The sequence below is a fragment of the Thermobia domestica genome, chromosome 6, assembly GCF_964235325.1.
Source record: "Thermobia domestica chromosome 6, izTheDome1.hap1.1, whole genome shotgun sequence".
Classification (NCBI taxonomy): Eukaryota; Metazoa; Arthropoda; class Insecta; order Zygentoma; family Lepismatidae; genus Thermobia; species Thermobia domestica.
In genome coordinates, this window is record NC_137459.1 from 39,839,300 (window position 1) to 39,856,596 (window position 17,297).

A 17,297-nucleotide genomic window follows, 5' to 3' on the forward strand; every position below is an offset into this window, starting at 1 on the left:
AACCGTGTTTTTTTCTTTTTTTTTTTTCGATTATTCCTCGTATGATTCATCTAGTGAAGTCAAGGATGTATTGCCGAAACTGTAACAAGAATCACTAATATATTGTTTTACATTGTTATATATATTGTTTTACATCTCACGATTATGCCCTCTAGGCTAAAGGAGACGGCTGATTAATGAAAGGGAATGGTTATGAGAGAGATGGTGGAAAGAGAATATGGAAGGCAATGAGAGAACCCACCTAAGGGCACGATATTGTCTACCAAAAACTCGTGCGGTCGGGAATCGAACCAAAGGTGCACGCACTACCACTGAGGCATCGTAGCCCTACAGATTAGCAGTAATAAGGGTTTGCTTTGTTCAAATTTTATTTAAGTTACGTAGTTGTAAAGCTAGAATAAGCGGCGTTCAGAGAGAGATTTTCTGCTTTCTGTTGCAAATATTTTGTGCGAGCGGTCCCGGGTTCGATTCTCGGTAGGAGCACTCGGTCGAAAAAGTGTAAATAGCTTTTCCAGGCAAGCCATCGTGAATGAAGTTTCCCTGGGTTTTCCTCATTCATACCAGGCAAAGGCCGGGCTGGTACCTAACTTATAGGTCCCAGGCAGCTTCCTTCCTTCCCTTTCCCCGGATAATGTGCTTTCCGAGAGACGTCATCCCTCATACGTGACGGGCTAAATGGCCATAGATGCTAAAAGCCCAGAAATCTAAATCTGTTCGAAATATTTTCGTTAAGGGCCTATTGTAAACAGTAAATGAAGAAAGATAGCTATTCAACAACACTCTTAACAGTGTAGCTTTTACACGAGACAAAAACTGTTGTTCTGAGAGACAGTTTCAGTGTCATTTGAACACGAAATGAAAGAGAAAAAAAGTTTCAAAATAAAGGATCAATTAAGAATTCAGTCGTCTTCTCCCTATTATTGCTCAATCGCCACAGCATCTCGGCGCTGTCAGTATGGCTCTCAAATAGTCCAGATTTGAATCTATGCTACTACTTTCTTTAAAGAGATTCCTAAAATCTCAGAGCCTGATGGTTTAGTGACACTGAGAAGTCTCGTTAAGGCATACGGTGAAATCGGCGAAGACATGTTCTGCCGAACCATCGGTAATGTCCATTTGTAACTGGCTACATGGCAAAACAGTGGACATGCCGTACATGTATTGCTGTGGTATGCATTTTCGTACTAAACATTCAATTTATTGCACTGTTGCGTTCCATTGTGTCAGGGATACAATTTGTTATTTAGAAGTTAATACCGGATCGTGTCGACTCTGTAGAACATTTTATGGGGTCGATTTATTAACTAACATTAGTTTTATACGTCATACATTAAGTTCAGTAAGTTTTTATTTGTTGAATTGGTTGCATACTGGTGTATCTTCGACATTTTTATCCTAAAAGGGATATGTGAATGGGTATTAAAAACGAAGATAAAATATGTAGTGATGATTGTTGTGAATTGTATTGTTCTGTAATTTATTGGATTTACTTTGTTTAGTTCGGCAAGTTAGCGTATGGGCCTGCTGCTAACACTAAAGATTTTACATAATGTTCCTCTTGATAATGGCGGACAAAGTAACTGTTTGCCACGTCTAAAGGTGAGAATGATTTTTACGAGATGCATACCAAAATTACATGCCCTTTTGCCGCAGTTCTAAAACTAATAACGATATATTAATCTAATCACACAGGAGTTAACTTTATACTTTAAGGCTGAACTGTGCAAAATTTTAGGTTCCTATGTTTCTTTTCACATGGTTCTTACAAATCAGGAAAAGTCAGTGGAAACTTAAATGATACGAAAAATCAGGGAAAATGGTGCTTAATTGGAAATCAGGGAAAATTTGGAATTTTGCTTAGGAAATAACTTTTTTTTTTTTTTCGTTTTGTTTATTTGTTGAGATAAGCCGATAATTGAAACATGGGAACCCAATGAAGCAAATCTGAACCGATCACTCTGGATAATTGTGTTACTTAGTAATATCATTTAACATTTCTTTTACGTGTTAATATTTTGTGCGATGCAACTTTTTTTAACACATTTATAAGAAAACTATTATTGTAATAATTTTAAAACAGTAAGTAGATAAATACAGCTATTACTGTTACTAGCTTTCATGTCAAATAATACTTTCGACAAAGTGGATACTTTCAGATATCTAGGATCATTATTAACAGACCAAAACTATATTCAGCAGGGAATTCGTGTTATTACTTAGTTTAAAACCTTTTGTCGTCGCGAATTCTGTCGAGGAATTTGAAGTTTAAAACATATAAAACGATAATCATACCTGTTTTCTGTATGGTTGTGCAGCATGGTCGCTTACTCTGAGGAAAGAACGTATACTGAAATTATTTGAGAATAAAATCCTGAGACAAATATTCGGACCCAAGAGAAACGGGAATGGGAAATGGCAGATACTTCATAACGAGGAACTACATAATTTATACCGTTTGCCAAACATTGTCAGGGTCATCAAATCTAGAAGGCTTAGGTGGGCAGGTCATGTAGTTAGAATGGAAGAAAGTAGAAACACTTTCAAAGTCTTGACTGGAAGACCAATCGGAAAACGACCATTAGGAAGACCTAGGCGCAGATGGGATGGCAGTATTAAGATGGATCTCTTAGAAATAGGAATACATAGTAGAAACTGGATCCAGTTGGCTGAGGATAGAAGTTAGTGGAGAGCTTTTGTGACTGCGGCATTGAGCCTCTAGTTCGATACGCCCGTAGAGTGAGTGAGTGAGTTAGTAGATTTCATATAGTGCTGCTTAGCTATTACTGGTATTTAATGTCATTTATATTTGCTTTTACATTTTAACATGTACAATATATTTTTTTCTATATTAACATAAATAATATTTTTTTTTATAAATTTAAACAAAAAAATGTAGATTCAATAATTGGCATGGCAGCTGTAACATCCCTCTGAATTCGTTATTATGCCATAGCGTTTAAATACTTGCATATGTTTAAATAAAACTTCCTTTCAATATCGTAGTTTACGGAGTTTCAGAAAAAATTAACTCATTAAAGTAATTAATTGTTTTTTTCTTGATTTACTACACTTTTAGGAGCCCGTTTCATTTTATTTGGAATTGGCTGAATCTAATGTTACAGGTGCTCGTTGGGGGAAGGGTGGCCAATTTCTTAAGGAAAAGAAATGTTTTATTACTGGTGTATTAACTTAAATATAACTTACAAAATTTATTCAGCACCTCAAATAGCAATTTGAGTAGAAATAACGTAAGTATAAGGCTAATAGTCACCGCAAATCAATTTGAGTAGTTTATGTCTTTGCTTATCCATTGATATTATCAAGGCTTTGTTTAGCTCCTACAAACATTCTTTTATTAATGGATCTTTGTCTTATTAAATGCCGCGAGTTATGAGAAATGATTAGTCTGACACCTAAGAATCAGGGGAAAAAGATAAAAATAATTTTGAGAACTCGGTTAAAAAAAAATCTTCTAAAATGACTGATTTTGTAATTTTAAATGACGGATTAACGAATTCTAGTAAAGTTTTTGTCTACATGTTGTTAAAAAGCGGTCGATATTCATCGCCAATTGAAGAATGTTTGTGGAATCACTGCCCTTGTTTAGTGTGCTATCCAGAAGTGTGTGTGCGTGAATTTATGGAGGAGGGGGGGATTACCTAAAGATTTCCCAAGACTCGGAAGCCCTCCCCCCTTTTTTCTTTTTTTAAAATTCGAAGGATGCATAGTTTGTGTAGCCATCGCAGAAAACAGCTTCTATCCAGGCCCTGGTCATGAAGGATAAAAGCTAGCTGTTGAGGATATATGCAATCTTAGAGGATTCTTTCATTGTATTGTGGAAAGAATTTTGACTTGATTCCTTGATGTTGTCAAGGTAGGTTCACTTTAAATTCCTCGAAAGCTGGTTGAAGATAAAATGGTCTCCGGAATAAGAAGAAGGCTTTTTACAGGATAAGAACGTTGAAGTAGTCCCTCATCCACTCTACCCTCAAGAACTATCATCGAGTGACCTCTTTGTCTGTTTTTAAAACTGAGGGATACATTGCGAGACAGGGCGTTTTAGTGTCTAAAACATACCCCTCAAGAAGTCTTCTGAAGCGCTTTTGATAGTAGGATACAAAGATTGCAATTGTGGGTAGGTGTGGACGGAAATTGTGTTGAAAAATAAGTATATTTCTCTAAAATTGAAAATTGCGATAGTTACGGGAAAATGGCTTATAATTTTGGTATGCACCTTGTAGTCAAAAATTGGATTATTAATCTGTTTTTTCATCGAGGAAATGATACGTGGAAGTTAGGGTCAACATTGTGGCATGTTTGCGTTCAATTGAAATCTGTTATTAATACTGTTGAAATAACTTTAAAAAATGAACTGTTTAACTAAATTAAAATCAGTTATGATTTATAATATCTTCTAATGAAGAATCTTGTTCGTGAAAGAAGCATTATTATGTGTCGGTTTTTTGTACTCTTCTTTGTTGGTATTTCTTCCTAAAACAAATGTTAAGGTTTTCCATGTAAATTCTGGAATGATAGTTATTTGTAGTTATTGAAAGCGCTTTTAAAATTAAGATGTTAACAAAGGTATAAGAGTACGGATATGATGTATCCTTTTTCATTCTAGAATTTACAGAAAAGACAGTTGAGTTGCCATCCAAAGCGTCTCAAATTAGACGCAGAAATGCCTCATAAACAATCATCGGAGGATAATTCTCCAACTGAGGAGTTCAGGCCGTTATCACTATCTACAGAGCACAGTACAGATATCCATGATAATCAGACTTTATCATCATCTCAGGAAGCAAAGAATACACAAGCATGTGTCGATTTCGGAGACTTTTCTTGGCAAGTGATTCCCGTGTTGGAAGATAATATACAGCGAGAAATTCCGCCCATGGAAGTGTATGCGTGCGAAATTGTCGACCGGAAACAAACTTCTAGAATAATTAGAGAACTCAATGAAGTGTGTCCGTGTCCAGAACTTAAACATTTAAAGAGAGCTCGCACCGGTGATGACAAATCTACACTCGTTATTCTCGGCCATGTGGAGAACGCTTCCCCTGAAGCTTGTGTAGAAGCGTTGGTAGCTAAAGGGCTTGACATAACAGGACTGCGGATCCCACCGCGAAAGTTCCTAGTGCCGTCACTGAGTCCGCGGACAAGGGCGCAATACGAAGCAGCTCAGAAACTGTGGCCATGTAATTTCCATGAGGATAAATACCTTGAAAGTCTTCTTAATTATTCATTCTTTAGTATTGAAGACAAGAAATTTCAAGAACGTATGATGACTCTCGCAATTGAAGCTGCTGTGTGTAGTGCAAACTCGCAAGGTGTTGGAGTCGGTGCAGTGGTTGTAGACACTGTAAGAAATGAACCAATAGCTTTCGGTTTCGATGTTCGGTTTAAACATCCTCTGAGGCATGCAGTGATGAAGGTGTTAGATTTAGTGGCCCATGGTCAGGGTGGTGGAGCTTTAGATATAGAACAGGGCGAGTGGTACAAGAAGGTGGACTACGAAGGTGTGAAAGACAAGATTGTGACGTCAAGATATTTTGATAAAGTTATTCCAACGGTGCCTGCTACTGGGCCGTATTTGTGTACTGGATACGACATTTATGTAACTCGTGAACCGTGTTCTATGTGTTCTATGGCGCTTGTTCATAGTAGGATAAGAAGAATCTTTTATGGTTGCCCAAGCCCAGCAGGTGCATTGGGAACGCGTGTTAAACTTCACACACTAAAAGCGTTGAACCATCACTATGAAGTTTTCCGTGGCATTCTGGAGGATAAGTGTTCCACACTGTGTCGTTCTCAGACGAATCCGTCGTGATTAGTGCCAGAAAATACTTTGGTTTTAGAACTTTAAAAAGTCTCAGATTTAATTTTTCTTTTAAAACGTGTTATCATTCCTCTGTTGTTTTTACATATATAAAACTTCGAAACTAGTGTTCATTTTTAGTAAAAAAGAATTTTACTTCTTGTTATAGTTTTATTGAACTTTTGGCTGTATCCTGTGGGTTTAATGTTTCAGTCAATGTTTTATGTTATACAACTAGAATCATCAGTTTGGATTAACAAAGCTGTTTATTGATTTTGTATTTCAATTACATTTATGTTTACACTTTGTTCATGTTGTAACCTGTTTTTTATATTACATTACTTCATCAATTGTAGTAGTTCTTAATACTGTATTTTCTGGTTTATAAGATGCACCCAAAACTTAACTTTTTGTTTTCGAAAAAAAATCAAAGTAAAAGAATGACAGTACTTTACGAATAGCAATCTTTAAGAGGCCCCATCACGGCAAAATTAAAATACCGCTAATTTTACAGTAATTATGTGATATCTTCAAATCGATAAAATATAATCGAAAATTGGAACAAGAGCTTGCTAGACAATATTATTTTACATGAGATATCGTTATCACGACTCACTTTTCTGCTTCCGATTTCAAGCCATTTAGAAAATGGGCATTTATTTTCACGTTCCAAAATATCTGCAAACGGAAAGCTACTAGGTGACTCTTGATAACGGTACTTAGTGCATAATAATATTGTCTAGCGCGCTCTTGTTCCACATTTATATTATCTTTTATCTATTGTAAGATATCACGTAATTACTGTAAAATTAGTGGTATTTGAATTTCGCAGTGACTAAGTCTCTTAACAAAATACTGAAATACCTTTTGAACAGTGCACTGACCTTTTACAAACTACAGAGTCATGTCACTGCCAGCGGAGTGTTCACTCCACGTCCTCGGTAGTATCGACGCCTTTTTCTTTCTCATTAGTTAAAGAGGACGCGCAAGGCTTTAAACGAAAGTTGCTCAACAATCTGTACCTTCATTTTATAAGACGCACCCATATTTAAGACCATTTCAAGGGTAAAAGAGTTCGTCTTATACACCGAAAAATACGGTACACATGTTCGACGCACAAAATTTATATTTCGGTATCATAAAATGTAAATTTTGTACTCTTTTGGATAAGATGTAATAGACGAAATTTTTTGAAAATTGAAATGTGTAAAGTTAGAAAATTAAAAACTTGGTAAGATACAGTAAAATATGTACCTTCCTAAATTATCCCCATCCTTGTGTATGTGAAATCATGTATATAGAGCTATATGTTAGTATATACCTTGAGACAGACATTTTGCTAGGAATCAAATCTAGCTAGCATAGATAGCTTTCACTGCATTTCTACTTGGAGTATAGATTCGTTGGTAAAAAAGATTCTAGTTTTATACAATTACACTGTGCTTAGGGCAAGTGCTTAAGTGTGTGAAACAGCTTTATGCATGTTATATGTACGAAGTCTGACTTTAAAATACAACACCAAGGGCAAAAGTGGGTTACTGCCACAAATTCACAAATTTTCTGTGATTTCTTCAACATACTTTCCTCCCCTGTCAATACGTCGTTGCATACGAATTTTCCACTGTTGGGGTCAGTGATAGAACTCATTACGTGCAATTTCCTTGAGCGTCTACATCGTTTCTTGCTTTAACTCTTGCACAGTCTGAAAATGAGTCACTTTCAATGCACATTTCACTTTTAGGGAAAGAAAAAAAAAATCGCATTTTCTAAATTCAAGGTGATTGTTGCAGCATTTGAATATTCTTACCTGTGAGAAACTTTCCCATATGAATCGGTGTGCGAAAGAGCGTTGTAGTGGTGCGCAAATCATTCATAGTTTTGCCACAGTTTTTTTATGCGTTAGGGTCAGGTTAGTCAGAGCATGCCCTATTATGCTTTTTTTTTATATATATATGTACAAGAACAAATAACTTTACTAGTAAGAATACCAGGAAAATTGTTCTAGAGATAACACATTTACTATTTGTTCTGGTTTGCTATCGTTAAATGCGGGATATCAGAGCAGGTCGAATATGAGAACCAATATCATAGTTAAATGGGAATCTATGCTTTACGAGTTTAAGCCGAGAAAAACATTGAAATGGGAAGAAAAAAATTGCCTAAAATTTGCAGGGATGTTGTAAATGAGTGAACACTACAACTGTTGTTTAACAGGTTAAAAAATGGCGATGTGGCCCTCCAGAACGCATCACTTACAGGATGTCCTCAAGCCACAGAAACAAAGGACTCAAGATGACCGTTATAATGGGCAACTGTGAGGCATTAGAAGAAGCATGCAATTACATTGCAGAAACAATTCTTCAGCAACTCTCGTCAACTTGGGTAATGTTATAAAGTAGAGCCATGATTTGACTCATTCGAATAGCGGTGCTAGCAAATGCCTGTACTTCCTGATCAGGAGAAGGATGTTTCTGGACAGAGTGCTAATACGAGATGTGAAATCAGTTGTGTGCTATACTACACGGCTCACTACATGAACCTACTGCCATGCTAAACCACACTCACTGCATCGACAGAAAGTTGTTGGTTGATTTGGAGGCTACATGAGACGTGAATCTACAGTTTGATGTGAGATTCGAGGCACATGAGCTCATACCTGAAATCGAAGCAGGGTCCCTCACACCAAATGCACATACACTCACCTATAAACAGGAAGTTATGGTCTGATGCCGGGTGTATCTGGAGCAGAGGACAGTACAGCCAAGCCGAGGTTCACCACTTGAGCAATGCAACAAAGCCTCCTATCGCATATTTATTTGAATACTTGCTAGACAAAGGCCTTGCCAACATTATGACTGAAATACACAGTCAATACACTCAGGCTTCTCTCTTTGCAAACTCCGTCGTGGCTAAGCGATTAGCGTACGCGCCTTTGGTGTGGGAACCCCGGGTTTGATTCACAGCGGGAGCTCATGTGGTTCGAATTCCACGTTAATCAGTAGGTCCAGTCTCATATAGCCTCGCTGCTGAACGGGACGTGAAACTCAAAATCAACTCAACTCTCTCTTCGTGTCCTTTTCTACTTACCTTTCCCTCGGCTTCGCTGGCCTTCCTCTACTCAATGTGCGCCTGGTCTGAGTTTGATGGGCTTCCTGGATAGGGTTGCCATTCGTCCCAGAAAATCCGGGACCGTCACATGGATTCGAGATCTGTGTCCCGGCGTCCCGAAAATATTTCTCGGGTCGCTTAAATGTCCCGGATTTCAGCGAAGAAGCAAGGGAGATATTGCTAATGAATTAACTTTTTTTTTTTTTTTTTTTAAGTGTAAAAGGAAACATCATACCTTAAATGAGCTAAAACAGACTCTGAAAGCCACGAAACATAACAGATCCTGGAAAATTAAAAAACGAAAAATGCTTACCAGGGGAGGGGATAAATTATCTGCTTATGTTTGCTTAACTAGGGAGGAGAAGGTCTACTGAAATAACTAAACATATGATTACGTAATACTTGAACAACTCTATCTAATGGAAGAAAGTAAATTAGTATATAACACTTGTTTTCATTTTTGAAATATGGCAACCCTATCCTTGGAGTATTGTGCATCGCGAAGAGACGGCAATGCAACTGTGTACTTGCAGTAATTATAATGTGTGCGTGAAAAGTTCAAAGCAATAAGACAGTTCACGGCATAGAACATGTTACAAACAGTTTAAGTTCAAAGTCCTGACAAATACTTGCACCGTGTGCTTATGCATTCAGAAACACACGTCTCAATCGACTTCGTGCTCCTGGTATTCAATCGAACTCTTCCTCCTCCTCCTCTTGTCTATAGCAGTATGTGTGACGAAATATCAATCAGGATAAATTTTCCGTGCTAGCGCCGTCTATGGATTAACTTGTGATATGCAAAGAAAAGACGAAACTTTTTGAACTTGTCTATCACTGCCATCAGTTTATATGTATCTTCATTAGTTTCTGATTTATTAGTAGCTAGTTGTTCCCCGCGAATCCTTCGGCTCGCTGTGTCCTACAGGTTAAAATCCTGATTAATTCTAATTGTTTATTTTATTTATTTATTTATTTATTCACTAAATTTCATACCAGAGAAGCGAATTGGCTGAAACTCATCAACATAAAAAATAAAATCACAGAAAGAAAAAGATATCGAAAAACAAACACAAAAGAGGGGGTAAGAAAAATAACAAAACAAATAAAAATAAACACGATCATCTCTCAATATACAATATTAGTTATTTATTTATTTGTCAGTTTGCCCAATTAACTTAGGTTACACAAGTATTAATGTTCAAATCTAAACATGATTGCGGCCTGTTAATGGTAGTATATGCATCATGTGGATTTGCGGTAAAGCTTGTTAAATATTGCAGTGTGTAACCATACCACCCGAAGACAGCACCATACTCGCACTCACACACCTCCATATTATTCTCGAGAAGACGGGAGATATGCTTATCCACTCACAAATTAAAATTAGGGGAAATTCTCATTAATAAGTGGATGAAAACTAAACCCTCTCCTTACCAAGAATAGCTTCAACTTGTAACAGAACTTGCAAAAAGGTTCAGTTTCAGTGACTTTCATTTACGCGTATTAAAATCTTTCTCGAGAGGATAAAAGTTATTCAACTGCAGACTTCTATTACAATATATATATAAACTCATCCAAACGTTAACAAAATATTATGTGAAACAAGAAACAAAATAGTGCACACAGGTTGAATAAGTTCCAACAAACTTAAACGCTGCAGGTTATTACAATATATATACGCACAGTATACTTTTATAACAAATCGTTCTATCTAGCACATGCAAATTTTCTGAATTTAACGTGCCAGAAATACAGGTAAAAGGCTAGAGATTAAATCAGGGGCGTCATTTCAGACTTTGCTTGGGGGGGGGGGGGCAAGAGCACCACCGACATAAGAATTTCACGTTTTGTACTAGTATATTAGTAGGCAATCGATTAAAGTATATACATTCCTCAAACTCTTGGGGGGGGGGGCATTTGCCCCCTCCTGCCCCCCTAAATGACGCCCCTGGATTAAATAACAACTGGGACTCTTCAGTGCACACAAAAGGATTCCAAGTTGAGTAAAATGTCCCACGTACGGATGGGCGGAAGGTCACAAATATAGTTCCAAATGGGACTTCCTTCAGTGAGTAATATATAGCAACGTTACTCTTACAATACTCGAAAGTGCCGAGAATATAGAATAGCATGCAATATCTAACAAAATGTACTAAATAATAGAAACTATGTAGCTATAAAACGACTACCGTAAGGCAAATAAACGCAAATGTCATGAACATGGAATGGTTACAAAGCAAACGTAAGGTTTTACGATTTTTTCTCTTTCCGTTTTTAGTACGATTCCTTTCGTCAGTGAGGAAACCTACTGAAATGCTAGATAACAGATACAATTTAGAATACTAGAAACGAAACAGGCAGGGGCACCATGTCCTACCACTACAAAAGAAGCCTTCACTTCAAAGTACAAGTGGTGGTGATTTTTCTTCACAGAAACTTACGTAAATTGATGGTTAGTTGTCATTTTCCAAATAAATTTTGAATTAAATCACCCATAGTAAGAAAGTCAATAATCTCCATAATACGATTTAACCCTACATTTCATATTGTTACTTGAAGGTAACAAAATGTATTTTTGTTTCTAATTATCCGGTATAAATCAAATATTGTCATTATTGTATGTTGTTACTCTCAGGTAACTTTAGTGATTACATTTTCCATCACTAGATGTCAACTATCACTTCGTTAATGGAATATGAGCTGTTGTTCTTGCTAGCTCGTAAGGCTCTGTTTGCCATTGGAAGACGTGTAGTTGACATTGGTTAATTTCTATGAATTTGAAGAAGATAAACTGTCATTTGATATAGATTTATATTTACCTAACTACATTAAACTAATAAGAGAAGAAATCACGTCTTTCTTTCTAATAGTTAATTGCGTCTTCCTTTCTAATAGTTACTATTATTTCATGATATTACCTGGAAGTCACAATCCCCACCCCCGTAACATACATGAGGTAGGACTATTTCCAATGCTAATTATTTTAGACCATAAATATAGATATTTTGAGCCACCTTTTGATTTTTTTTTTTCACTTAAATACGTTAATTCATACAATGTAGGGTTAAATATTACACTGAATCCACTATTCCGTTTAACTTAAGCCACGTATAGTTACTTGTTACAATACTACACAAATAAAATTTATTGCACTACATTACCTCTTCCAGTGCTTAAGTAGCTGCCCGTTTTGCTTACAACAGACACAAAGCACAGCATAGCATAGCATAGTCTCGCTACTAGGACACTCTGTTGGCGCTTCACGGAAACGCGAAATTAACTGAAAATACCACACTTGGAGGGAAGCGTCAACTATGAACGGCATTTAGAATTACATCCTGTTCTGAATCCTCTTACATAATATATATACAATGATATTTCTCAGTAACTTTTTTCTTTCATTTTTGTCAGTTATAACTATCCTTAAGGTAAACCGTAATAAACTGTATGCAGTTTATATACTGTTCATATTTTCGTTAATAAACTACATTGTGCTAGATATTTAATAAATACTTCTGGATTCTGAAAAGGTAATTAAAACGTTATATACACTTCTCCAAAACATAATTTCGTGCCTGACTTTTTTTAAGTCCATTAAAATTGTCAGTTTGGCGACAATGCATGTGGAATAATAGGGAAAAAAAAAAAAAAAAAAAACGGAGACTTCAAACGCAGATCAAAGAATGCTACTTGTAATACTCAGTTCCACTTTTATTACTTAATGTAATGATACTCTCAGAACAAAATAATGCCTTGGCAAATGCAGAAAACTTCATTGCAGTTAAAGAAAACACATAAGCTTGTCGAAAAAAGGAATCATTGAAAAAAAAAAAAATTGAAGGTTGTGAAGGAGTTCCTTATTTATCAGTACTACTGCAGGCAAGCTCTACAGTTATTTGGATTGCCATACATATTACGTTCTTCTTTTCTGTGAGTATTAAGTACTTTCGAACCTGGTTCCAATCCTATTAGCTGATTTTTTTCTAACATTTTGCTGTTCTTCCCGTACGGTTTTTTATGACGTGCATTACACGAAGGTAATTGACAATTTTCCAATCTAACCAAAAATAAGAAGTCGCACAGGTGTGAAACGTTTTCTATATTTTCCAATGTAATTCTTCCTCAGTGCAAATCACTTTGTACATCGATTCGTAAGATTTTCACAAACCTGGAGTAAAGATCCGGGATTCTAGTGTTCAGGAAATCACTATCAGCCACAATAACTTCTTTATCACTTCTAGAACACAGTTTATTATTACGATTATTAAGCTAGGGAACAAAAAAAAAAAAAAAAAAAAAAAAAAAACCCTCAGGCTACTACATTTGGTGAGCCAACGTTTTATTTCTTCGCATTTTGCTGTGGCATCTACATTTACATCCACAACTTTATATTCTTTTGGTGCATCAGAACGACTTCAGGCTACTTTCTGCGGTGATCTCACTTATACGTCTTAGTAGTTCCCTATAGTATACCTAGTCACCGTATCACCATTTGGTAGAAAGTCCATCATAAAAATGCCTTGAGAATTCCATAAATCACTGGCTATCACCATACCACGAACGGTGTCACATCAAGTATTTTGGGAGTGGAAATGAAGTGTGTTTTTTCACAGCTTTCAAACCTGTTTTGTCTGAGATTCAAAGTTTTGGATGTAAATCATATCCTAAATTACGAATTTTTACTAAAACGTGCTTGTACCTTTACCCCTTGATAAAGATAAATAGTGTACTCACAAGAGAGTACTCATTCACAGTTTCTTCTAGAAAAGTTTGTTCAGGGAGGGCAGAAATCAAAATGAGTTGGACTACCCTCAGTACTATTTGATATATACAGGGTGTTTCAAAACAACACCGGCAACAATTGGGAGGTGATTTTTGACACCAAGATAAGACACAAAGTATAGACCAATCTGGGTACACAAGTGCTTCCTTTCGGAGTTATAGGCTGCCAAACACACACACACACACACACAAAAAAAAAAAAAAAGATTTAAACGTCCAAAGCTCCAAAACTATGGGACCTACCGTAGTCAGATCAAGACTTCACATAGGGACTAATGTGTGTCCTATCCAAATATCTATGTTTCAGAATCCTGTGGTACTTCCGCAACATTTTTATAGAGGTAGTTGGTGAGTACTTCAAATTATGTGCCCGTACCCAAATTGGCTCTATAAAAATTGTTGCCTAAGTACCTTAGGATTCTGAAACATGTATTTTTGGATATCGCACATATTAGTTCCTAAGTGAGATCTTGACTCGACTGCGGTAGCTCCCGTAGTTTTGGAGCAATGGACGTTTAAAGTTCATCTTTACATAATTTCGGCAGCCTCCAGCTCCGAAAGAAGAAAGCATTTGTGCACCCAGGTTGGTCTATACTTTTTGTCTTGTCTTTGTGTCAGAAATCACCTCCCAAGAGTTGTCGGTGTTGTTTTGTAACACCCTGTATATCTTTGTTTTCACTCGAGGTAGGGGGGAACAACAAGTATATCTGGAAAGAACACTGCACTCGCCGACTACTGTGTTCAGTATTCATACATTTTGGAACTTGTCTGGAAAACTTTTGTTGAACAAAATCCCTATCCCTAGAAAATAGCTATGCAAAAAAATTAAGAAACTACGACTTTATCAATTACTAAGAAAGAAGGTAGAACATATTCCAAAGATTTGAAGGAAATTGCACAAATACTACTCAACAAACTATTACTTGATTTCGTATATTTAAAAAGAAAGAACTGTAGATCCAGCTGGCATAAGATCAGAAATACTTATAGAAAACAAAGAAATCTGGATCCCTTACGCATGTAGATTAATCGTATGCTTCCAACAAAGAAGAGTTCCTCCATAGAAGAAACTTAAAAATGCTCGTAAAGGGTGAGGATGAAGACAGAACAGAAATTAAATCTTACATACCGATCTGCCTCATTAATGTTATAGAAAACTTTTTTGAGAAAACAATAGCCAACAGAATTAATAAACATAGATTGATTTTACAAAATTGCAATTTACAATATAGAAAAGGTGAATCTACAAAGGATGCTATAAATGGATTAGAAGAAATCGTGAAAAAGGAACTAGCATTAAATGAAAAATATATAATTGTCATCTTTGTAAATATGTCTGGAGCCTTCGACAATTTGTCATAGCTTTCGCTTTTTTGAAAACTAATAAAAATTAAATATCCCTAAATTTGTAAAAATATGTAATAATTTTTATATTAGAGTAATTCAGGAGGTACATATCACAGCGTGAGTGGGCTGTGCAAAATTACCTTACCTCCGTCGTGAAGTTATCCCTAAAGGCGCAGTGGATGTTTTACAGAAACATTTAATATTTTAAGTACTAAGCGAAGAAAAGTACACTGTACAAAAAAATTTTCATTTCCTCGTCTGTCCGATTTGCGCGATTTTTGGATATGTTGTAGCTGAGGATCTCGCGGGCAATTGTTTATATGGGGCTAACCATCTATGACCAACCCTGTGACCTCCAGAAGTCACCAAAAGTCACACCACGGGTGTTGACGAAACTGGTTCCCATTACATCAGAGCACTCGATAGGTTTTCCAGTGCTTTCGGAAATGCAGTTGTGGGACCTGAAACTAGAGGTTTACAAGATTAAACTAGCTCCGTCATACGTTCAAGACAAGGTACAACGTGACGCGCAATATACTGTACGTTTGAGGTTCAATTAGAGGAGGCTGGTAGTTTGCGTTCACAAATATTCTCCCTGTTCTCAAGTTCCGTTACACATCAACTTTGAATTGCATTTTAAAAGAAACCCAGCTACATGCACCCCGAAGACGGTACCGAGGAATTGTTCGAAGATCCAATATTAGGTTGGTACTACACGTGCAAGAGCGGAGTCAGAATTATTGGTTGCCGCGCACACTTTGTTAGTGTGCTGTGGTACGTGTTAAGCTAAACATGTATAAAATATTCGCTATCCCAGCAACAGACTTCTGTCTACGTTCCTTGATGTTGCAAAGCATGACTTGTCCGTTATTCTAGAAAAAATTAAATGAAATCTTTAAGTTTTACGTCCCACGATTATGCCGGTTAGGCTAAAGGAGACGGTGATGATGAGAGATGAGTGAAATAGTGTAATGGAGAAAGTGGGAGGAAACGGGAGAACCCACGAGCACTGTGTTTGTCTACCACAAGGTCCACACGGCGCGAGCTGGGATCGAACCAGGGACCCCAAGCACCGGAAGTGAACGTTCTACCACTGAGCCACCGCGCCCCCTCCGTTATTCTAGAAGGAGGCGAGGTTGAAAGTTCTGGTTTTAAAGATATAGAGTTTGAACCTGACGACTTGTTGTACGGCATTATCAAGGCATGAAATCATGTAGCAAGGCGGGGCAACCGGCTGCCCTTGTTAACAAATGTGCCGAGGGAACAGAGTCATCTTTTTGTGCTTTCGATACACGTACCAGAAGTAGAAAGTCACTAAGGCTGGCTCGGAGGCCGGGGATGTGGAAAGTACTGGAGCAGCGTGAGGAGAGGGGTCCAAGTTCCCTGCTCCGGGCAACGGTAAGACTGATCTGCCGGCTGACGTCTCCTACAGCACATTTCAATTTGTGCCCTATCATTACATCACTACTGCAATTTGTATGCCAAGTTTGCGACAGTTCCGACAAAACCCCTTGGGTGACGTTCTATGCTGGAGGTGAACAGGGTTGGTCATAGGGAGTTGGTCCTATATAAACAATTTACCGGAATGTCCTCAGCTACAATGTATCCAAAAATCACCCAAATCGGACAGACAAGGAAATGTTATGCTTTATGTACGGTGTCCTTTATCAAAATCACACTCATTATTCACCGCTTGAGATTTAAACCGAACTATTCCTTGGTATGCCTGTACGGAGTATAAATTCGCCAGTACTCAACGTGCATTATCTATTGCAATATTACACCACACCAAAGTAAATTAAGTAAACTGGTATAAAAATATCAGCAGGTGAAGAATTTGTACATAAGAATCCAGGTAAATTAATACTGCTATTATTTCCAAGCGTTACTTATGCTTCCAGGAGAAGCGGGTTTAGTCAGTTAGCAATGTTAACTGCGTAACAATGGACATCTGAACAATTTAGAGTATAAATTTTTCCACATTCAAATTTATAAGGCTGTCCAAGAGCGAAAAGGTAAATGTAAAATATTATTTGATACTTCCAAAGGAAACATTGTTTACGTCTGATACCTCTGATTATTTACACGTTCACATGTTCATTACACGAGAAGGCAGCAAATTTCCTCGCTCTGTATAAGAGATACGCAATTCGTTACATTCTTTTCTTATGGGATAATAAACGCAACTCCAGCGAAGAAACCACTGGACCAGTCAACGCAAAAGCAACAGACACTTTCG

At 37.0% G+C, this 17,297-nt stretch overlaps 1 protein-coding gene across 2 annotated transcripts in view; it reads left to right on the plus strand.

Annotated features, from left to right (window-relative positions):
* Nucleotides 1-17,297, plus strand: part of LOC145687955 (protein YIPF1-like) — a 76,102-nt gene that overhangs the window by 15,940 nt on the left and 42,865 nt on the right. The window contains exon 4 of one of the 2 annotated variants that reach the window (XM_081761554.1): nt 4,625-7,078. The exons of the other annotated variant lie outside the window; for it this stretch is intronic. Within the exon in view, the coding sequence (XP_081617680.1) occupies nt 4,625-5,830 (1,206 nt within the window). The 3' untranslated portion in view covers nt 5,831-7,078. Of the gene's footprint in view, nt 1-4,624; nt 7,079-17,297 lie in introns of those variants that run through there. 2 annotated transcript variants of the gene reach the window in all.